The sequence below is a fragment of the Protopterus annectens genome, chromosome 1.part2, assembly GCF_019279795.1.
Source record: "Protopterus annectens isolate FY-2018-M chromosome 1.part2, PAN1.0, whole genome shotgun sequence".
Taxonomy (NCBI): Eukaryota; Metazoa; Chordata; order Ceratodontiformes; family Protopteridae; genus Protopterus; species Protopterus annectens.
The window spans coordinates 953623346-953648752 of NC_056727.1; the positions used below are offsets into that span (position 1 = coordinate 953623346).

At 38.0% G+C, this 25407-nt stretch overlaps 1 protein-coding gene across 1 annotated transcript in view; it reads left to right on the plus strand.

The window, feature by feature from the left end:
• The window catches only part of LOC122792184 (microtubule-actin cross-linking factor 1-like), a gene marked incomplete in the record, with an annotated part of 3579694 nt that overhangs the window by 1849286 nt on the left and 1705001 nt on the right, over window positions 1-25407 (plus strand). The window contains 1 exon segment of the mRNA XM_044059907.1: window positions 15925-16042. Coding sequence (XP_043915842.1) covers window positions 15925-16042 — 118 coding nt within the window.

Sequence of the window (25407 nt, forward strand, 5' to 3'; positions counted from 1 at the left end):
CCCCCTTATCCAAGATACTGGAAAACGTTATACAGACAAATACTAAACCACCTCTTATAGGCAAACCTAATTACACCCACACAACATGGTTTCTGACCCTCGCACAGTACTACCACTGCCCTCCTGTCTTTCACATGGAACATTGTCCAAGCCAGAGATAATAATAAACTCGTTTCAAGCCACAGATGATAAACTCGTATCAGCTGTATTCCTTGACCTATCCAGAGCATTTAATGTGATTTCCTATCCCATCTTCCTAAACAAACTTTCCAACCTACAACTCTCTACCTCCACTACCTCCTGGTTTAACAGTTACCTCTCAAACAGATATTCCACCAGATAGCAAACCTCCTTCTCCCCTTTCCATCTTGTTAAGACTGGGGTTCCCTAGGGTTCTATCCTGGGCCCCCTACATTTTAATAAATTTACAAATAACCTCCATGTCTCTTGCCCCCACTCTACCATAATACAGTACCCAGATGATTCCACAATTGTTAACACCTCCGACAATATACAAAATCTCCACACTATCACTTAGCAATCTCTGCACCTAGTAGAACAATGGCTAACTGAAAACAACCTGCTTCTCAACCTCAGAAAGACCAAGCCTCTCCTTTTCCTTCAAAAAAACCTCAATCCAGCTAAAACAGTAAAAACAAACAGAAGAAGCTCACCACAGCTGTTTTATGTCGCTGTTTTATCCAAATTAAAAGCATGTACAGGATACAAGTAGTAGGTAAGCGCTTTCACGTTGTAGTAAACGCTTTATCAGACTTCCAAAACATAATTAATTCACATATCCTTTATAACTTATTCAAAAAAATCATTCAACCCAATCATCTGATAAGTTATTATGATATCATAGAAATTAGTCATTTAAAACCATATACAACTATTTCTAAAACCTAACATTTACAAGAACTAATGCAATTCACTTCATTTTTACTAATCTACTTTATGCAATCAAGCAAACATACATAAATATCAACAACAATACATATTTCATATGCATGTACAAATAATCTGTCATAAATATACATAAAAAATATATATATAAAAAAATTTTTATATGTGTAAAAGATTCCTTAAGCACGCTAACATAAAAGCATATATTTGTCACATCATAAACATATTGATTTATACATTCCTAATCATTTAATATCGCTATATTCCTTATAAAAATTTTCTATTTATATATGTGCCTAATGTAAATATGGTTGCTTCATCAAAAAAGGTTTGAGTGACACCTTATCATTCAAACCATGGGCTCTATGGGCTTGTAGCCTCATTATCCATTTATTCTCTATTTCTTCTGTATACATCTTAATATCACGTAGTCTACTTGTTTTTTTAATTAACTCTAGGACTCTAAATTTAAACTTGTGTGCAGTCCCTTGTTCTAGCACATGCCTTGCCAAAGCATTCCCTTCATCCTCCTTATTAATGGCATATATATGCTCCCTAACACGTTCCCTAAATGTTCTATTCGTCTTTCCTACATAGAACGACAAACATATTTGGCATTGTGCCAAGTATACCAAGTCTCTAGATTTGCAGTCAGCATAATGATGAAAAATATAATATTGTCCCGTGTCTGGATGTGTAAATTTATTATCATTAACCATATACAACTAGTTCAGATATCTGATCATCCACCGTTAATATTCCCCAGTTTTTATTATTTCTTTAATCTGTGAATTTTTATTAGTAAAGGGAATTATCATCCTATTCTTCTTAACTACTGTGCACGGATCTTTTTCATCTTTTCTGTCTACTCTCGTTACATGAAAGAAAGGTTTCCCTTTTTTTCTCCTCTGCAAAGTGCTTTCATTGAGTACACTATCAATCTCTTTCTTTGAATACCCTCTTTCCATAAAGGTAGTAGTTAGCAATTTCTGCTGATTATGATATTCATCATCCTGACTAGTTAATCTGGATATCCTCAGTGCTTGGCTCTTCACAGTATTTTGATAGATATGCCCTGGATGCATACTGCTCCGATGTAATAAATTATTCCTCCAACAGGGCTTCCTATACCTATCTGTTCTTACTATATTATCCTTCTTAGTTAGCTGTACATCTAGAAAGTCTATTTTCTCTAATGAGCTCTTGCATTCAAAACCTCAGAAAAATCTGTTGTCCCATTAATATAGGTGACAAAATCATCTGATTGTTGTTTTGAACCACTCCATACAAGAAAAATGTCATCTACAAAACGCCCATAGTATTTTACATACCTATTCTGAGATGTGTCATCCATAACATAAGTAGCTTCCCAGTATGCAAGTACCAGATTCGCATGAGAGTTCGCACAGGGCATTCCCATCGCGACCCCTTTTTCTGTAAATAATATTTCTGGTCATACATAAATACATTATTGCTCAATATAATATCCATCAATAGCATACATCTCATTATGTGATCTCTAGGTATTCCTTTTTCAATTAACAACCTCACATATTCCATTCCTGTTGTATTAGGTATTGATGTAAAAAGAGACACAACATCTAGTGTTACAAACAAATCATTATCAACATTTTCCATAGAAAAAGCATAAGTTGCATAACTTTTTAAAAAATGTTGTGTCTTTTATTATTGATTGTGTACCATCTACTATCGGTCTAAATTGCTTTTCTAAATAAATCGACAAAGGTTCTGTGAGCAAACCATTGCCTGAGAAAATAGGTCTCATCGGAGGGTCCATTAAAACTTTGTGTATCTTTGGCAACCCCCTAAAGACAGGGATTACAGGCTTTTCTACTAAAAATATTTATATAATTCATTGTCTATCATATTACATAGAAGCAAATCATATAAATCAGCCTGAACATTCTTAATAATTTTATCCAACATCACTCCATTGAGACTTTTATATGTTCCCTCATCATGTAACAATTCATGCATTTTGTTAACAAACATATCATGATCTAATACTACTATCGCCCCACCTTTATCAGCCTGTCTAATTACAATCTGTTTATTATTTTGTAATTTAGCAATCACTTCACTTTCTTCACGACTCGTATTATAAAAATCAGGATTACTATAGCTCAATGAGAATCTTAATAAATCCCTCTCACAAGCCTTTTCAAAGGCTTCAAGCATGGGATGCATATGTGGTATAAAAGTGGAAGGCTTCTTAAAATTGTTCTCATTTTCATTTCTAGTATTATTACCAAACAACATTTTTAAGGCTATATTTCTTGTAAACATTTTTACATCAATCATGACCTCAGAAATGTCAATACTTTTAGAGGGAATAAAAGAAAGACCCTTATTTAAAAGGGACCTTTCATATTCAGTTAAGTCATACCTGGAAATATTAATTGCTAAGTCCGTTGTATCGGTCGAAGTATTTTCTTCTGGAACTGGTGCCTCTCTTCCGAGTTCTTCCTCTTCTTTACCCTGTTCTGAGATGACCAAATTGGCCGTTCTAATTGTCGAATCGGCAACGGAAAAGAACAAAAGGCAGTTTCTTCACTGGAAACATCATTAACTGTGTTGGAAAAAGCACCTAGTGGTTGTCCCAAGTCATTGACCTTCCTTCTAACATCCATCGACTTCGATGTAACCAGTCTCCCCAAACGTGGGAATTCCTCATCCATCCGTACTCATTCTATATTTAAATCTACTTTCTCTCGTTCCTTTCGTGCTTCTGTTGGTTGAGGATACACTGATGTTATTATGGGATAAGGAATATAGCGATATTAAATGATTAGGAATGTATAAATCAATATGTTTATGATGCGACAAATATATGCTTTTATGTTAGAGTGCTTAAGGAATCTTTTACACACACACACACACACACACACACATATATATATATATATATATATATATATATAAACATTTTTTTATATATATTTTTATGTATATTTATGACAGATTCTTTATTTGCATATGCATATAGAATATGTATTGTTGATATTTATGTATGTTTGCTTGATTGCATAAAGTAGATTAGTAAAAATGAAGTGAATTGCATTAGTTCTTGTAAATGTTAGGTTTTAGAAATAGTTGTATATGGTTTTAAATGACTAATTAATTTCTATGATGTCATAATGACTTTTATCAGATGATTGGGTTGAATGATTTTTTGAATAAGTTATAAAGGATATGGGAAATGTGAATTAATTATGTTTTGGAAGTCTGATGAAGTGTTTACTACAACATGAAAGCGCTTACTTACTACTTGTATCCTGTACATGCTTTTAATTTGGATTAAATATCGACATAAAACAGCTGTGGTGAGCTTCTTCTGTTTGTTTTTACTGTTTTTGCACTTTGTTCTGAAGAAGCACCTTGCTCAGGACTGACTGGATAATTTTTTTACAAGCTCAATCCAGCTAAAGACAACTTCACCATCTCATCCTTAGATAATACAATTATCACCACCAACTGAAACACCCGATTGCTTGACATTACTGTAGACGACCAATTAAAATTTGACCTACATATCTTAAACTGCATCAAAAAGTCCAATCAAAAACTAGGTCTTCTATACCACAACAACAAATGTATACCTAACAAATCTAGACCTATACTGGCTCAGTCATATATTCTACCATCCCTGCTGTATGCTGCTCCCATACTTACTGACCTCCAGTAATCTCTTAACCAAACTAGAAACCACCTATAACAAGATGGCAAGATTCGCAGCCAGTAATAGCTACAAATCCCATCACTGTCTGAAAAGCTTAAGATGGCCTGAGCTCCCCCACATGCTTCAAGTATCACAACTACAAGTTGCACACAGGATCCTAAATAGCCCAAACTCCTGCCCTGCCCTAACATCCATAATTACACCTTACACACCCAATTGTAACCTCAGACGCACACAACAAAACCTTCTGCAGGTGACCAAGCCAAACAAAAATATTGGAAAAATACTTTACAGTCATTCAATTGCATACTCGTGTAACAAACTTCCATTGTCCCTTCGCACCACTACCAAAAGTGGCGAATTCAAAAAGCAATTAAAAATTCATTTCCAACATGCATGGATATGTACTTGTCAGGAAGTTACCTAATGAATTTTTCTTCTTCTGTCAATTAACACATCTGCCTGGTGTCTATCAAAACTGTCCACATATATTACTCTCTCTGCATATAGCACCTTGGCTATTAAATGCATCTTTGTTGACTATGCCATAATGTTACTCTCAGTTTTTTTTTATTTTAGGCATTGTTACATTCCTTGTAAATAACTTAATACTAACCAGATTTCTCAAAAATATTGTTACTGCATTCTCAAAATACTGTACTTTTGTTTTGTATATATTCATATTGTATATTTCTCTCTATTTTTGTATTGTTAAGTGTCTTACAACTTGAATTGTTATTTCTTTTTCTTATTTTTTAATTACTTTACTGGAGCTTTTCTCATTGGGTCTCCACTAAAAAAGGGCGCTCTGGGCCCAGTTGGACTAACCCAGTTAACAAATGTAAAAATAAAATAAATAACACACACACAGTGTAGATCACCTGGTACATTAAAAATGTGTGTGTTAATTTCAGTTTGCCAGACTGAAAAGAAATTCAGATCAGCCTTGTGTTGTCTTCACTTTGTGAACGAATTTAAATTTCAAAGATTAAAAGTATTTTTTTATCACCATGCTTTTCCTCTTGCATAGTGTAAGTGCTACAGACAGACATACTTATGAAATGAGTAAAAGCTACAGGGAAAGTTTTCATTACAAATTATGCTGTTTTCTAAAGGGAAAGGTACATCTTTACTGTAATCTATTGGTTCTTGAGCACAGTTTCATATATTGTGTACTGAATAAGTACTACAGGTACATCATAGATTTTTGGGTTAGCCCACCTCCCCACAAAACTGAGTCCAGTGGCTCCTCTGCCTGACACTGTTTGACCCATTTGTTCCACAGCCATGGGAACTTTGAATTCCAGGGCAAGGTGTAACCCCCTACAGTCCATTTGTTCCTGCTTGAGAATCCTTCATGAGCAAGAGTCTGGTGGTAAGGAGCAGACTAGCTTGCTGGTTCTGCATTAAAGCCTGCTTTTTCCCCAGTAGAGCACCACCCTCTTCCTGAAGTAACTCTTCCAAAGTTCGCTGTAGCTGCCCTGAGATGAGACGTGTGGTCCTGCATGCTAAATTCCCTATGACTATGTGGGCTTGATAGACTCCAACTTTGTGGGGTAGACACCTGGTACTACAACTAGGTGTCAGCCTCCTGCAGTTCCTACAGACACCCGAGCTGCTATTCAAATTTAAGTCCCCTGTCACATAGTCAGGGCTATCCCCTCTACACCATGGAGTTGGCCAGCCTGGTATTTCCTTGGTGAAAAAATTTGTGAGTTTATATGTATAAATGATGAGTGATAATTAAAAGTTTTACTTAATGAATGGAAAAAAAGATATTGATCATTTTATCTCTCTCTGTTTCATTGGCCATCATTGAGCAGTCTGTGAACAAGTGCTTGCCCTTTGACGTAGATCATGGTTTCCCTCTTTGATCAGGGCACAATTATTAATGGGACAAGGACTGGAAGCTTCTCACTAAAGTTGACTGACTGCATGACATTCTTCACTTTACATGGGGCTTTTCTATGCAGTCTAATCTCACCTGTTTTCAACCTACTGTGCATGCTACCATACCGAGGACTGCAGTGCCAACCCTTTGATACATGTGGTGTTCCAGTCATATGCTACCCTCCCTTTGTGTGCAGTGTGAATACTGCTTGGCAGATCTGTTCATTCAGCTGGACCCTGTGCACTTACTGCAACTTACCTAGTATCTGCTAGGAGCCACAAGTCTTGTGGGCTGAGCTGCTTCCCTTGTCCATGTTAAGCAGGTGTCAGCATTGACCATTCATTCCCACTCTCCCAGAACAATGCCCCCAGTGCACCTATATCACTAATCTATAGTAGGCTGTCTGTGATGCAGACAGCATTTCATCTCTCTGCATAAAAAAAAGGAATGATGCATCTCCATCCCCATTTTCAGATGGGCTTATTCAACTGAAAAGCTGAGGACATCTCCACACCTTCATTTGTACTGCACCAGATATCCTCAGCAAGACCATTTTCATAATTTTCATTGATTATACAGCCATTTGCTTGATGGTTACATTGATAATCTTCTGTAACCCAGAGGAGTGGACAGAGTGTGAACAAAGCAAATTTTTGAATACACAACTGCAAGTCAGCACAGAGAACAGTGGCAGTTTGTAATCCCTGTGTAAATGTATTTCCTCGTTGATTAGTACAAGTTGCAGATACTCTACATGTAACATATGCATGTATTTTTCATTCCTTTTTTAAACAGTACAAATACGTAAGCCTCAGTTTTCAAGTGACACAAACAAGTGAAACGGAATAATCAGAATGGGTCAGTGGCTCACTTTAAACTACATTTTTGCCATTCTTTGGAAAGCAGCTGAGGCACACTTGGCGCAGTGCTACATTTTCAAGGGCAGCCCCAAAGCATTTGATCAGTTAAGTTAACATGCAGCTGGAGCTTACGTATATCAAATGCTCTTTCTTTAATTGTACTGTGGGAGGTGAGGTCATTCACAGCTCATTATTCTAACTCCTGGTGTGTCCTGCAAGCTTAAATTTGTTCTTTGAAATGTTCTGTGTCTTAAGCCCCCCTTTATTTCAACCCAGGATTCCGAAAATATATCCTGTTAACAGTAGTTGCTGCCGTCATTTCAGTCACTGGAATTCAATTAACTTTTTTAAAAGCAAACTGTTTATTTCCTGCTGAAAAGTGTACTACCTAGTTTATTAAATGACCATACACCTCCTTAATCAGATAATTACTGCATCTCTTTTCCTTACCACTACATTAGTCTTGGCATCTGTTGACCTAAAAAGTCAAGTCATAAACATTCAAATTTGATTGGAAACAGCTGATAGTGATTTCAGAATGACAGCTGATACAAGTCATTTTCAACTTTTAAATATTCTTTCCTTGTGTAGATGTTATAGCGACATGCAAGTGATTTTAAAATTTTAGCAGTTCTTGTTGAATAATTACTAATTCATACTGTTTTCCTCCTCCTTTTGTTCATTTATAATTAGTAATTTATTAGCTTTATATGCTAAGTTTCTGAAGAATACTAAAGGAGCATGTATCATAAAATGTAACTGTAAATACCAGACCTTGTAACATAGAGGGATGAAGAAGCCCTGTTTGATTGGTAGGATGGGTGTCTGAGGGACATAATGAGGATATAAGCTTGAGTGGCTAATGCCAACTTGCTCATCCTTGAATTATGGATGTTGCTAGGTCCTCCATACTGATGACACCTAGTCATGGTGGTTTTTGCAAACTCAATCATATGTCTCTTAGATATTTTTTTTTTCAGTTTCGAAGTCGATGATCTGACATGTCTGTCCCAACTGTACTCGCCATGTTTGCTCACACAGCATCTGGTAGGGACTCTTACTGAGTCAGGAAATATGAGGTTTGTGTGGGAACACCTCTTCCCCCAGTCAGACACCCATTGTGAGTATGCAGTTAGTCATTGGTAGTCCACTCTAATGGATTGGCTAGCTGATCTTCAGGTATTGGAGCCATCAGGTAGGGTCCTTTGGAGGTGGTGGGAGAAGGAGATATAACTACTCCTGTACTGTAACTTTTTTGTGGGCATTTAGTAAGCTAGATAGTACCCCTTTCAGTATTAGTAAGTTATAGCCCTTATTTTACAGCATGAGGAATGAATGCTGAACCCCTTGCCTTACTTTTAGAATACAATATCTGAAAACGCTATTACATTTTTAAAAAATCGTGTTTTAAAAGTGAATTTTATTCACATTGCTGAAAAGCTTTTCTTAAAGCAGACAAAAGCCCTTCTGTTGATCAAAACTAAATGCAGTAAATACATCATTCATGGCCAGTGGTTCTGTCTGTGCGCTGCATATGGCATGATGTGCGTGCCCTACAGCCAAATGAGACGCACGATTCATTGTTTTATGACAGATAACTAGTTGTTTTCAGACTTCAAACATGCTTTATCCCAGTGTGTTTTGAGAATTAGTTATGCCTATATTCTAAGTCACTAAAAGGCCTTTTTTTCCTTTGAATTCCTTCCCTACGTCCTGTCTGCTAGTTTGTGGAATAGCACCAACTCAGTGATTGATTGGATGCAAAGGTTTTGTGGCAAGGTGTGTGTTGACGTGCCGCTTCATTACTGATTACCTTTGCTTGCTTCCTTAATGGTCCTTGCTGATGACTCCCCACTCAGCTGGCAGAAAAGCCCCTGTTTCATCTCTAGGCAACCCCCGGTAGTTAAAGGCTTGCAGCCAAACTTTGTTTGATAGGATGAAATGAAGCATGCAAGTCTCTTCTGACCATAAAGAGAAAACTGAGAGTTACCTCAGCAACAGAGAAAAGCAGGATCAGTCAAGTCACCAGTACCGCCTCTTGCATTGCTACAGCTTTTCAAGAACATTTAAAAGAAATGTGCACAAATATAGGATGTGTGTGTTTTTGTGCACATTTGTGTTTGAGTAAATATGTATCTGTACACACACAAACGCACACGTCTGTGTGTACATTGTGTAGGTTCACTTTAAAAAAAACTGCTGCTGTCTGTTCTTGAACTCCTTCCTGCATTTTTTAGGAGTTTTTTTGCATTTTGCTGATCTTGGACAATTGCAGTATCTGTGTGACTCAAAAGGCCTCTGAGAAAGACAAAGAAAGCCTTGTATTTTTTTCCTTATTAACTAGTGTTTTTGAAATTCCATAAGTTCATAGGTGTTTACTTGGCTAATGACCACAAGAGCCTTTTTAAACCTAGCCATGCACCTCAAATCTCTGACAAGTTCTTGTACCCTTGATAAGTATAAGCATGGGCTTGGGAGATGAAACATTTACAAGCAGGGGCCTAGGAGATGATCCATATGCAGGCTGTGTCCATTACACACATAAGTGCCAAACTAGGGATGCATTTCCTGTTCCCCATTCTCTTATCCAAGTTATACTTGAATTGGGTTATTGAGGAATGCTTCTTCACATGGATGGGGAAGCCTGTTCCAGAGATGGAGTAGTCTCTTGGATACATACCTCTCCAGCAAAGATCCTATTTATATCACAGGCAATGTTTAAGCCTGGCTGTCATGTCTCTTAGTATATTATTATTAGTAGTATTAGTAGTATTTTTAGTAATTTTATTGATTTCTTGTATTAATACTCATGCTTACCATTTGTTCATGCCACTGAGTACTGTTAGCAATACTGATGCTACTTTCTTGATATGAATTACAAATGCTGCATCTGGGAATGATAGGTTGTTACACACAGAAGTAACATGACATACACAACAGCGTAGTAAAATAAAACCTATGTATTTATTTATTGACATTTGTTTACCTGGAAAGTCCTTTTTAAGCAGAGGCCCAGGGAGAAAAGCTCAAGGTGTCATATTTAATGTAATCAGTATTTACAATAACAAATTTTATAATGCAGTTTCAGAGAATACATAGCATAATAGAATTCCTGTTGATATTCACAAACATTAAATGGCCAAGCCTTGTACCGAGACTTTACAGGTAGAAGGGTTGTGTATGAGATAGGTAGGAGTAATTCAGAAAAACATTAGAGCGAGGTATTAAAGGAGATGAGCAAGTCTGAGTGTTAACAGAGAAGTAATGATTGCACTGTAATTTGGTTGTGCTAACTTGAAGTGGGTATAGCAGTTTAGTAAGTACAATAAAGTGAGGTATTAGAAGGGGATAAGCAGGTTAAGTGATTTAGTACTTTAAATGGAGGTATATGAAAGGTGCTGAAGGGTGTTACACAGCTGTGTCCTAGATAAGGAGGAGGGACAAAGCATACGAGGCAGAGAGGAAGTCTTTTAGTAATGGTTTGAAAAGATGAAGGTGTGCGATAGACCTGAATTTTATTCCAAGTTCTAGTTACAATATTGGAATAGTTACCAACTCCTGGAGACCTTTGTGGCTTATAGATGATGAGCAGTTTATTGTTTGACCGACGGAGACAATTTAGAAGATATTGGAGTAGGGGTCTAATTGCTGGATAGGTGGATGAGGTATGAATAGGTGGAACTAGAAGTTATGATCATATCTGTTATTTTAGTCAAGATGTCATATTTTCAAGAAGTGGGTGTCAAGAAATTCCCCATATGAAGCTAGAGAAGTGAGTTTTGTTATTCTTTTCCAGATCATGCAATGAGTTAGTTATAGTAAGGGTAATATGACCATAATTCTTTGCAGTACACAGAGCTTTACCTGCTTCATGTACTAGGAATTACAGGTAGGGAGGAAGAATGAAAAAAGGGTAAGTGATTCACAGCTTTGAAAGTTGTAACACACACAGTACTGTCTTAGTAATAAATGATAAAATTCAGCTTCTCCGATGCACTACAAGACCAGAAAAAAAAGGAAAGTTAAGAGCACAAACTGATGTGCAGCTTTGAAAAATGTAACATACTTAGTGCTGCCTCATAGGCAGTGGCCAGAAACAAAACATCTTAGATCTTTTAATGTTTTAAATGTGTATATATGCTCCCATGTGTACATATACACAGTGATAAGTGTTATGCAGCTTTTACAGCAGTTTTAGTTTCTCACTGCTGTTTTGGGGTGGTTGCCTTATATGCTCTAGCATGGGGCTAGAGCATAAGTGTTTTTGAATTTGTAGCACAATTGCAGAGCTCCATGTACTTCAAAAAATGTAATCTCATTTAAAACATGCTCCAGCATGTCGCACAACTGTGCTTCACCAGAACAGCTGTGATAAGAAGCACTGCACTTGAGATCCTAGTCTTAGCTTATTTTTTGTGACATTGTATTTTATTGTAACCATTCTTCCATAGCAAAATTAAGACTTATTTTTGCATTGCCTCAGAGTTTGTGTTCAGTTTGATGTGTTATTTGTGCTTGGATTGTTGGCATGCTTTAAACAGTAATATTGAGTCAGTAAACATCTCAGCCTCGTGAAACAGAGAGATAAGCCTGACTGGACCCATATGATTTAGAGTAGGCTAGTGACTTAGTTGAGCAGATGAGCAAGGGTGGGAGTGAATGGCTGCTGCCAGCTTGCCCATTCTGAGTGGAAGAAGATGATATGACTTGCTATAGTGTGGCACCTGCTGAAGACCAAGGTACATGTCATGTAGTACATGTGCTGAAACATGCTTCTGACCATGTTTTGTAGTAGCTATCATAAAGGAGTGGGTGGGAGAGAACATGCACACTTCAAGAGAAAAATAGTATAGACCCTTGAACTTGTAAGCATGCACATAATCTGGGGGTTGAGGTTAGGGCTCAAAAATACTTATATAGCTGACTGTAAGACAGCCGCACCTGACCAGTTCCCCACACACTTATTTTTCTGACCTTTCTGTTAGATTTTATTTATAACTCAAAAGTTAGAGTTTAATTTTTTTGGTTTGCGTTGTATTATTTTCCTCTTTGTATGACATAATGTCTTCTTATATAGTTAGTTTTGTAAATTAATGATCTTCAGTAAACCCTGTGCAGTATTAAGGAAGTCACCAATTCCCAACGTCAGAGAAGAGACCAAGCTTCTCAGATGAAGAGGAAAAAAGGTCTGCGCTGTTTTTTAATATTAAAATGATGTTCAGTAAATTAGGCTGCATGGTACAGCATCAACTTAGTGAACCAAATGCTGGAGGAGCTGACTGTGGAGGGTGGGACTGTACAGCTGACCCTGGCTCAGTTATCCTGGGTCGAGGGACGCATCATGAGCTGCTGCAACATTGATACCCATTGTAGGCTGGGTGTTGCAGCAAAATAGCAGGTGGACCATGATATGCATACTTGCTCATCAGCATGTGCTGATGTTGAGCACTCCCAGAAGTGTGCATATGCAACATATGGCATTGCAAGCACCTGTGCTTACCAGGACTGTCTCAAGGATAATGTTGGTTAGGACAGGTTATAACCCTGATGACTGCTTGCATGAAGACCCCCACCATGCAATTATTTATTTATTTATTTTTTTTAAAGCGTTTGTTGACTTGGATGGCCCTACTTAGTAAAGCCCATTTTCAGAGAGCGTCTGGGTGAACAAAGAAATTTTACTTACAATGATAGGTTCACAGTACAATGAACAAAACTAATACAAAACTGAATTTTGTGCAGTAAAGTACAGCAAGTGGTGATTTATGAAATGTGAGAGATGATTACAAGAATTAAAGGAAAGGAGTGAGGAGGGGTAAAGATTAATGACAATAATGAGTAGAGTGAGCTAAGGGATTAAAGGCATAGTGAGAGAGAAGTAGTTGAGAAAAGGAAATAGAGATGTTTGAATGAAAGAAAAGAGTATGTGAACTTTGACAGACATTACAGTAGTCATTGTGGTGTTGAAGAAACATGGATGTTATTTAGAAAGCAGACATGATTGTGACACCACATTTAGGACAGGATAAAACTGTGTCGATGCAAGATCACTATGTTCTTTTGAATGGTAAACTCAGCTATTTCCTGTAGTTGTTAGGGTAAGGAGTTCCTTAAATGAGGTAGGAAGTAGCTAGGGACTTGGTCACCTTTTTAATGTGTAAGAGGCTTTTGTTAAAAGAAATCTCAGTTCTGTAATATGTGAAGAGAGGGAGGAACATTTGCAGTCATATGGGTTTATGTTCAGAAGTAAGATAAGTGAGGTTAAGTGCATGGGTGAAGGTCACCCATCACATTTGGTTTAGTATATTGCATGTGTGATAACTGTGTACAGATAGAGCAGCACATTTTGCAATTTGATTGCAAGTAGATTCTAATGTATAGAATGTGGTTTTATTTGGGTTGTTAATCATTGTCATTCCTTAAAGTAGCTTAGATAAGAGCTCTGACTCATTCACTTGGAACAGAATGGCCGCTGGATTAAGGGAAGGGCAGCTGATGTGCAGACACACAAAGAAAAAGATGTGTATAAAAAAAGAACACACAAAGATGGGCAGCAAATCTTCATATCAAGACCAAATGCAAGATGGAAGGACACGGCCACAGTGGTGTAGCCTGATCGAGAACGTATGAGCAAAACTCTGATTATGTCTGTGTACACAAAGTGCTCTGCTGTAAGCACACCTTTTATACCATGAGCTCCACAGAACACAAAAGTTAGCTGTGTGTGTGTGTGTGTGTGTGTGTGTGTGTGTGTGTGTGTGTGTGTGTGTGTGTGTGTGTGTGTGTTGGGGGGTACTGTTTCAAAGACAGTGAGCATAGCAAACTGTAACCTACTGCTGCTATAAGGAAGGTCACTGGCATAACAGTGAACCCTCCAGAGATGTATTTGTTTAGCCCTAAAGAAATGAAGCAGAGGAACCCTAGGGAGAACAGCATAAGTAGACCATATGCTTTGCACTTGTGTAATATAGTTGGTTGAATCTAGAGGAAAAGGTGTATAAAAAGTTTGACTGTGGTCATCCTGGTAGGCAGAGCCCATTTGTCGTGGAATTGCTTGGAGAAAAGCTTCAGTGCAGTTAAAGAAATTAGGGCAGACACTGTTACTTCAGTTCACTGAGATAATGGCTAAGGTGTTTACCTTACAGACACAAGGTGCAGGGTTTGATTCTCACATTGGGTAATTGGCTAGGCTTAAAATGGCCCACAAAGGTAGTTAGCCTAGTAATAATCTATGAACCTATGAACCTATAGAATTTATGGGAGAAACCTGACAAAGGAACTAATGTATTGGGTGCAAATAAATAGAGAGGGAAAAGTAATAGAGTGGGATGAGGCCAAGAAGACATTTGAACTGCAGAAAGGGATAGGGACATCTTAAGTTCAGTTGATTCTAGAACAGAAGCTGCTGTTAAAAATGGGATAATTAGTAGAGCATATAAAATATGACATGATAGTTATAAAAATCATTCAGATGAGGTTAGAAAAGATTCGGAAGAGATATGGGAAAAGCAATTTACAAGCAAAAAATAGGAGAACATATGTTATGGCTACCAAGTATGCAACAAAGTTCAGGTTTAGGATCTTTTCCTGGAAGTGGTTGCATGGGTATTTTTATACCCCAAGCAGAGTTCAAAGAATTATTCCTCAGTAGACAGCAAACGTTGAAGGTGTAATAGCAAAGAGATAACTGGGAACATATGTTTTGGGAGTATAATGAGTTGGCAGATCTGTTAGAAATATTGGGTGAGCAAATGGCTGTAACTAAGGAAATGATTTGTTTAAGCTGGGACACAGGATCTGAATTGCCTTCACATAGTAAGGCCTTATTAAATTCAAACCAGAAAAAGCAATTACTAGAAAACGGAAATCAAATATTTGAGGTTTTGAATATTATAAGAGGTGAAAGAACTGGAAGAGGGATATTTAGAAAAGGGAAGGAGTAAATTCGATATAAATAAATTGAAATTAATTGTGGGAACAAAATGTGCATAATAATGTTAAGGAGGAGGTGAGGTTTAAGAGAAGACAGGAATTCAACAATGTATGTAATGTTGGACTAATGGTAGTTGCAAAGACAGAAAATATGTGTAGTAGAAAATGTATGTAAATGAAAAAATGTTAATATGATTTGTTTTCGTTTCTGTTAATGTATATTTGATTATGTCTTGAGTGATTTAATAAATGTGTTAAAATAGATGGTTCAGAAAATCTTTCCTGTTGTATTTTTCCATTGCATTGAAGTAACCTATTAGCAAAGTAATATGAATTGTGTTTTCCTTAGAGGTGCATCAGAAAATAATACTTGTGCTTATTGTAATGGCAGTTATTTTGGTCAAAATAAGACTGTTGCTTTTTCTTTTCTTTTTACTAGAGTGTTTTTGTTTTAGTGCATCTATACTTCCTACTACAAGTCTACACTGATTCACAATGCTTTATACTCTCAAGTCGTTTTTTATAAATTTAGTGGTGAGGAATACTCACCTCCTCCTCGTAGCTAAGCACTTATCTTGTAGAGAGACCATTTAAGAGATGCTTTACTAAATGTTTCATTTACTTGATTTTGACAGACTTTGCTTACAGACTGGACTGCAAAAGGATTACAGATTGAAGAAGTAAACAAGAAGGGTAATGAACTGGAGACACTGATTATCGAAGTAACATCACCAGACATGCAGACCAAGAGTGGTAAGACACCTACCTAGCAAGTTCTAATGCCAAAGGGCGGTGGCAATAAAATGGCTGTGTGCAGTGTCTGAGCAGGTGTGTCCCTGAAAGCTTATAGAACTACATGTATAAGAGTAAGACATGCACACACATGTAATGCAGATACCTCGTATCCCCCCTCCATCTCCAATCCCACCAGACACTGTGTGGGATTGCTAACCCTCTAAACTGTGCCAGATCTCTGGGCAACACTGTACTGTCCTGAGATGAAATAATCACCATGACTAAAGTTTTGGTCTGTTTCTTCCACATTCATTGCATGTCTGTTGTGATAATACATATTGGACTTGTATCACAGGCTGACATCTTCTGCATCAGTATAATTTTTCTGTTATTCTGTGAAGGACGTTTCCTACCGGGAATATGCTGCAGCAAATGTCTACTCAGATAGCAGCTTGTTTCTCAACTAAGGTTTCCTTAGGTCATGGCAGGATTTCTGTAAGCATTGTTTCCCTTAAGTGTCATGTTACGATAATCTGGACGCTTCTAGCTCTAGCGGCTCTTGCTGCTTTTTTGGTCTAACACACAAATGTTACATAATCAGTCTGTGAAAGGTGGGTAACTATTGCTGGCATTACTATGGCCTGCTCATACTTCATCTTTGGTGTATAATATGCACTTGTACAAATAAGGAATGCTTTTTGGCATGCAGTTAAGGACCAGGGTTGCTTACAGATACTTCTACAACCACTGTAAATGTAATGTTCTACAAACTGTAGCAATCCTAGTTCTTTCTTTCTTTTTTGGTTGTTTTAAGGTCCTTTTCCCTATATGCCTTGCTGACCATTAAGCCACATCCTATCAGACTCAAGCCCATTTGCTTGCCAGGTGTGCTCCTTCATATGAGTTTTAAGGTGTTTAGCTCTTTTGCTGGAGGTGGGAGGATGCATGTGGCTCTCTGCAAGTACATACAGTGGCATCAGCTCCCCTACACCCCATTCCTTCCTTAGTGCTTTTATACTTTACATTTCAAGCCTGATGTGCTTTGAAAGAGCTCAGGTTTGATGCCAAAAATGCACACATTTTTAAAATGTTGCTACACTTGCCAATAGTTGTCTCTGTTCCCTGTGGAAGGAGAGTACAGCAAGCATCTGCATGTCAGCCTTAGCACTCTTTACATGGCTGAGGGCCTGTACTTTCAGGAGCTGCATTGGAACAGTGGGCAATGCAGAGGTTATCAAGAGGATTCCTTACATGATCCCAGTCAGGAATCAGAGGAAGATGAATGTAAGAAAGGAGGAGAAGATTTAACTATGTAAAATTTCTGTCAATTTCAAAGTCTTTCACCTTTGTGGTCTCTGACCATTATTGTTAATGGCCCGTCCTTCATCCAGTAGGGTGAGCTTGTGTCCTTCATCTGCAGATAACCTTGAAAGAGAGAATAGAGACATATTAGACTGATGTCTGGTGTTAAGATTGAGACCCACTTTTTGGATGCCTTTTGTCTTACACATAGGCATATGGCAGGGCATGAAGTAGCTCCTTGAGTCTGTGGGCATGCATGTAGTGTTCTTCTAGGGCCCAGAGTGTCTTTTCTTTGACTGTGTGATACCCTGCATTGAAGACACTCCTGCAAGGATTGGACAAGGTCTTGTATCCCCTCCTGCACCTGCTAGACCCTGTTTCTGGCCAGTCACTTTGGACTTCACCAAATGAGAAAGATTGCATGATTTTTATTTACTAGCAAGTGCATTACCCTGGAAGGGCACCATATTATCTATTGTGACCAGTACTGTCTTCTCAGTTGCTACATATTCGTTTAGATGCCCCTAATTTTGTAATTCTCACCTCCCCTGCACTGTTCTGCCCCTCAGAGTGGTAACACTAGGAGATATTCTGCCCCCCCCCCATTCTTTCTGTGTTGAAGAATCTGAGGAGAATGAGATCCCTGTCTCAGATGGATGGAAATAATGATTCTTCTGTTTCTGTTGGCATCCCAATGGATGATCCCTTCTTTGCACAAGCCCTCTGGCTCATGAAGTTTTTAATAGTCTGGCCAGTTGTTCCTCTTTCTACTCCCGAGAACAGATTTTGTAAGTGCCTTAGGAAGATGGAATTGCGGCACTTGATTATCCTTTCCTGGAAGCTGCTCTTAGGGTTGCAATTTTTGCAAACTAAAAAGCATCAGAATATTGGGATGTTAACCTGTTGAGAGGGAAGACATTCTGTATCACTCCCAAGACAGAATCCAGTACTCTGTATTCTACTCAGCACAGAGCTTGTAGCTCCCCAGTAATTAGACACCCTTGGCAGTTCAGAGAGTCAAAACCTTTGTACATGTTTGGTACAAGTTTGTTTTTCTGTACTACAGTAGGCCTTAAGCTGCTCACCTGTTTGTCTTGCCTGTTTAGTTCCATTTCTAACCAAGCAGGCACTGCAGAAGCTTGCAGAGGCCAATGATTCTAGAATCAAAAGACCACAAATCTGGCTTTGTCAACTGAGTTGCACATTGTCTGCTACGCCTTTGGCTGCTTTGATGCAGTGGCAAAAGCTGCTGGCAGATGACTGCATAGGACGACAAGATTTAAGCTCTTTTTCATTTCAGGCTGACCTTCAGCAAATGTTCCTGAGTGTTACTTTCTGGAATAAATCCTTGTGAATAAGTCATCTTAAGACATTATTGAGGAGTTTCAAAACACCTAGAGGGCCTTGTCATCCTGGCCTTTCACCCTTAACTTTGCCTCCAAAGTATGATTTGTTTCAGCTATCCCCCACACATAGTGAGATCTTCCAAGCATAGTGCTGATTTTTTTTGCCTCCTTCAGTAATCCTATTAAAAACCTGAAAGAGACAGTTTTTTAGCACAGTTCACTGCAGCAGTTCTGTCATCCAGAACTAGCAGCAATTCCCTAGTTTTGAGCTGTCTGGAGAGTCACCACTCTTGATGATGGTTAAAAATACTGTGTTTTAGATTTGCTTGTCTCACACCCATGAACAGCTGCTCTGCAAAGTCCATTTTGAGTTTGATGAGCTGCTTGTAAATTCCCAGGCTGTAGTCTGTTTGGGTGGGGTGCTTGTAGAGTTTGTGCCAGATTTGGAATGAGGAAGCAGCTTCTCCCACATATTCCTTGTTCTGAAAAAGATGGGGAAGGGTTTTGGCCCATTTCGGACTTCTAAACCTTCAGTAAAAATGTCTGCTGTACCAGGTGTTGGATTAATTTTCTAGCCCAGGATGCTTTCCACTGCCTAAGAGGGTTTGAATAAAGAGTGACTTTGAACTTGATAGAGTGCATACTGACACAAAAACATTTGGTAACCTTAAAGAAGAGTTATTTTGCTTTTCAGGTCTGCTTTTTTAGCAGTAAATCTCCCACCCTTTATCCTGTCGTCTGCCACAAAAGTTTTTAACAAAGGTTTGTCAGTGGTTCTAGAGCTTTGTAGAAGTTGTGTAAATATTCCAATACCTGCATGAGAAATTCCTTGCGAAGCCGTTGACTTGGGCATTGTCATGTTTGTGGTGTCTGGGGTGACTTCAAATTGAGAAGTCAATTCTGATCTCAGTGATGAGGACTGTGTTTCAGCAGAAATCACTTTGTTTTTTTTTTGCTGGCCCGTACTGCCCTAGAAGGACCACCTTGGGATTTTGTGAGTTAGCTTTGTAGGTGATGCTGTTAAAACAGGTTGTAGCTCTCGCTCTTCTGCACCTACACCTTAAGATAATCATGATTTGCATTATCCTCTTAGCTCCCCTCATCGAGTTCCTTGGTTGGACCATTGTCTGTACTTGAGCAATCATTCTGTATGGATCTTCTATTTTTGTGTCAGATCCTTTCTGGTGCTTCCTGGAATAATGAATGTGTCATGCTAGCCTGAGGAATCTGTTCTTACTGCCAGTTTTATTGCAAACTGTTGCAGCAGATGCCTCATTAGCAAAATGGGAGTCTAACCTGTGGTCTTGCATTGTGTAAGAGTTTTCTTTTTTGTGCTTTTCAAGCTTTGAAGAGGCAGCTGAATTCAGAACCAACTGTAGTGAGGTCTAACAGCCAGGCAGGCAACTGATATCTGAACAGAAAAGAATGTATGTATATGTACACCCCATTTACTAGGCTATAATGGGATACGGTACAAATCTGTCAGGACAACTTTCTGGGTGTTTTTTTGTCCTTGTAACAGTTCATATCCCAGTGATAACAAACATTGCAATGGACCCCTTGAGTTTTACATATGATACCTTATCCTAAAACTGGACCTTTGGGAAATGCTTGTGCAGATGAGCTTCTGGGAATGGGTCATTCCAGTGATCAGTTTGTAGCTTACAAAAGAAAACCTAGCCCTTTGCAAGTTCTGCTTTCTCTGACTGGGTAGCAAGTGCATCCCTTCTTGTGGAGAAGACTATTGGTTTGCTTTTCCATCACTCCCCTTGGAGTTTTACCTTTCCTCAAAGTTTAAAGAAAAAAGCCAAAGCTCAGTCTGGTCATCCCGTGGTGGCTAAGAAGGGTGAATATCTAAGAGCTCAGTTTCTGGTACTGTCAAGAACCTATCTTAATCTGTCTTCAAGACATTTTGTGTATCTGGTGGGACAGCTGATGTCACCTCAGGATGTTACTGCTGTTATTCCTTTGGGGGTTTTAGAAGTACTGGAGAAACCCTAATAAGCTAGGCAGATTTTGAAGTGTAGAAAATCTTCTTAGCCTAGGTGAACTCTCTCTGGTCTCTCTATCTTGCCTGAGACACCCCTTACGTTAGTGTGGCAGTTGTTCTATGCTTAATGTATATGTGTAAGCCATCTTAAAGCATCTTGACTTTGTGACAGCACTGATTAGTCAGACATTTCCTGAAAGGGATGTGATCTGTTTCTATTCAATCAAACCTGTCAACTGTCCCTGTTTTGGAGGGGCATTTCCATTTCTAGGTCTCATTTACTCCTGCAATATTTTTAGAGGTATGTCCCTATCTTCAGGCTTGATTTTACCCCTTCACACAATTTTCTGAATCCTCCTCATCACATTTAATTTTCAAAGATGTCTAGTACACACAAAACCACGTACTAAGCCAACATACAAATGGCACCAATGATTTAAAAAAGATAATACACTTCTTACATATTCCTTTTTCTGAAGCAAAAATAAATCATCTTGAGTGGTAAAATTTTGTAATATAGTTCATTAAAGTGTAAACATTTTACACTGTCTCTTTGATGGTAAAATATAACCAGATTATCATTTTTGTCACTTTGTTTTTTAAACATGTTTGAGTAATATCCCACATTTCTACTAGAAGCAGGAACAGTTATGTGCTATTTAGTATTCAGATTTTATGTTATCAGATGTCCATATATTCAGCTGTAAGTTCCAGCTTTTCAAGGACCTTTGCTCCTATTTTCAGTTTTTGCAAGTTGAGATGTATGTTGTTGGTTAAGAATCCTTTTCTTCATTTAAATTTGAACGGTATGACTAGCACACCTGCTCCTTCACCCACTGATTTGTCAGACAAGTGTCTGTTTATTTTGTACATACCTTGAAGCACAGTGCAATGTAAACACTTAAGCCAGTAAGTACATTAAAGCATACAAGCAAGGGGCATATTAATAAATCTAGGATAAACCAGATTGTAAATGAAGGGTTTAAAAAAAGAACACCTTAGGGTTGGGAGGGTGGCCTAATGGTTAAGATGTTTGCGTTACAAACACAAGGTGCTGGGTTTGAGTCTCACAAGGGATAATTGGCTAGGCTTACAAGGGCTTTTAGCTTAATACTAACCTATGAATAACCTTAATCTGCCAATTGTGAGGATTTCCTGCAAGTCACAGGGCAGTGGATTCTGTAGAAGGCAGGCCTAATATGAAAGAAATTAATTTCCAAATTTCTTTTGACATATGCTGGGAATCACCAGTAGTCAATTGAAAGCTGAGCAGAAAGTTCAATCAGGAAATAACCAGCAAAGCTGAACAGAAAGTTCAATCAGGAAATAACCAGCAAATCTTAAGAGTTAGTGAGATACAGCATTTAGGACTCAAGAAGTATCAAACTGTTGTACTTTATCCACAAAGCCGTTATAAACCCATGCAAACTCCATAGCACCAGTGTAATACAACTATGTAAAGAAATAGTTGACAGCAGTTTGTCTGTAGTTTTGCACCAGCTGGAGTCAGTCAGGATTTAAAAAAAAAAAAGCCCAAGGTAAATGGCATCACATTAGTCCAAGCAGGTTGAAAAGTGTAAGCCACAGTAGAAAGATCCACAGGTGATTGCAAGTGCTTAATCTGTGCTATATCCCTCAGGTGTGCATGAGTTGCTGTTAACACAGCTGTCACTTAATCCCTATGATGTATGAACTTCAGGATGTGTAGTGTGGTTATTTGCAAACATGTTTAAATGGGTGATCAACAGCCGTATTGTCAGTACCCAATGTGCTTTGTGATGGACAAGGGCATAATCCCCTATAGAGGGAGCTGTGCTCCCTGCAGCTCTACTGCCAGTATAATCAACTCCATGATCATCACAACAGGATGGAAATGAGAATTCTGCTTTACAATGACCATTTCAGAAGAATTGGCATTACTCGTGAGCCAGCTGAAATTTCCATTCTTTTTGAAATATTTTCCAGCTGTTTAAAAGTGACTTCCCAAAAATTTTGCACTATTGATGAAGTGTAAAATCTTTTACAAACTTAAGTAATTTTATAGTGAAATGTGAAAGAGGAGGGCATAATGGGTAGTATGGATGGTTTTACCTTGTAGGACCGAGCCACAGGATACTTCCATGCATTCACATTATCCTATAATATAAGCATTGTCAAGGGAGTCAAAGACTGCCTCTTGTTGCAGAGAGAGAGAGAGAGAGAGGAAAGTAAATCTGTGTACCATTGATATAAGTATGCCACCTGAAACTCTTATTTAGAATGACATATCTCATAAGAGGCACGTACACTGTGGACAGCAGTTATCCCAATGTGGAACTGGATTTATATACTCATTAGTAAATTGCGAGTGTCCAAGGTTAGGGAACCTCAGAGAGCGAGCGGCAGGACAGCAGTTAAATTGCCCGTCAGTTACTTGCTGTTAAGATTCAATGATCTTTGAATGATAGTTGGAGGATGTTAGGTGTTTTGCTTTTCATATGGGCAGAGTGGATTGGCTTGCTGTTGCATTGAGTAGATGAGTTAAATGCTCTCCGAGAATGTCTGAGCTCAAGTTGTAATTTACAAGGCCCTTTGACCATGCAGGCATGATGCAAGTTTTTAAATAGTGAGTTATAAGAGTGGATCTAATGTTCATCCCTGTGTTTCAACTGTTTCAACACCTGCTTCAGTTTATACACTCCATGTAGTTTGTATTCTCATTTTTCTTGACAGTGCAAGAACCCTCTAAACTGTTTGAGCAAAATGTGTTGTATGTTTTTACCTGTTATTGTCAGGTTTTTTAATTGTTTGCAAAGATGATGATATAGTTCATTTTTAATCTCATGTTTCAGTTTTCGGTCACCATATCAGGATATCACTGTAACTGAGTACCCATCTTTTTCTCTGTCAAGTAACATAAGCAGAAAACTGGTACCACAGGAAGAAGAAAATGCCCTTAATTTTCACAAATGTTCAGACTAGACTGAGACTTCCAAGATGGCTGCACACTAATAAACAGTTTAATCTCAACTCTCCAAGTACAAAAAAAAACTGAGAAATAAGGCTAATAATTCTGCCAGTTTTAGTAAAATTCATTTACTGGTAAGCACATTGCCTGGATGCTAGCAAAGAAGAATCTTAAGAGAGCCTGCAAGAAAACTGTGTAGCAAAGATGAAGAGAAAACACTGACTGAGAAGAAACCTGTAGCTATTCAGCAAAAGGTAGTTCAAGCTCCAGCTTAGAAGCAAGAGATGGTGTCCAGTAATTTAAAGGAAAAAACAAAATATGCTAAGAGCTGATTAAAGTAAATTAAACATTGAAGGAGTATATCAACACAAATATCAAAAGGCTGGAAAAATGGAAGAAGCTTTAAACTGATAAAACTGCAAACACCAAAGTTGGAAATGAAGAGAAGGCTGGCTGATTTTAAAACTTAAGAAGAGCTGTTTCTAAAAATGGTACAGTTAAATGACAGAGAACACAAAGAAATCCTGAGATTTTCTGCTGTACCAGGAAAACTGGAAGGAACAAGACTGATATTCCACAGCAGGATTTGTTAACTGAAAGGGCACATTGTGTGTATGCTCCATACCTGGCCATGAGAAAGCAGCCAAGACCTGTATTAGTAAAGATGCAGTCTTACCAGCAGAAAGAGATGATTTTGACAAAACTGTGGCAGAAAGGTAAAGTATTAAAAATTGGAAATGAGTTTTTGTAGGCAATGATTATTTACTGTACACCAGGAGGAGGAGAAGCAAATTTATCCTGGCAATTAGGGAATGTTGAGAGGCAGGTGCGAGGTTCAAGCTGCTTTATTGAGCTGTCTTAAGAATATTTTTTTTTCCTGGAGGATCAAAGACATTTTCGGTTTAGAACAGGCTAAGAAGAAAATGCAAAAGTTTGTCCAACAACATGTGAGCAGTCAAACATAAAGGGCCCCTGCTTCTCATATTTCTGATAGCAAACATACCTCTCAACCTCTTAGAGCAAGAAGTATGTACAAAGCTGTAAATAAAAGTGGGACAAAGGCCCAAAAATAGGAACAATTTTTAAATATTGCTTGTACAAAGTTTGAAAGTTGACAGAATAACAGGTTTTGCATTAGCATAAATTTTGTGAAGGATATGAAGCCAGAAACTCTGTTATTATTTTTGAACTTCAGCCTTTAATGATTTACAACTATTTTGCCAGAAAACCAAAGATTTATGAAAAACAGACCAAAAATATGGATATTCTGCGAAAATCTGTACAGTTGAGAGGTATGATAGTAAAGCTCATAGGGAGACTTTGCCAGTGAAACCTTTTCCAGTGTTACAAAGTTAAATGCTTGACAGGCAGATAAAACACAGGAGATGACTAGAAGAATCTGGAGTACCTTGGACTGTAACCAGCATATGAGGTTGAGAGATGGAGATGAACAGGAAGAAGATCAGCAACTCTAAAATTAGTGAATAAATGTGAGAATATAAAGCATCTGTCACATTAGTAAACTATGACTTTACAAGAAAAAAATGGCTAAGAAAGATTGAACTTTTGTTGCCTTTAAATTACACTTGTGTGTGGACTGAATGACATATACTCTACTTCATGTTATTAATGTTCTAAAGGACAATAAAAAAGAAAAATATAACTGCAAGTAGAAAAGTCTGTTCTTAACAGTATTTCTATAAAACATTTCATGGTGTAAATTGCATGTTATATAGTAAAGCAGGTTTCTGCAGTGTGTAGTTAGTGGTATCTAAAAAGCATGTTTAAGTTAATATAT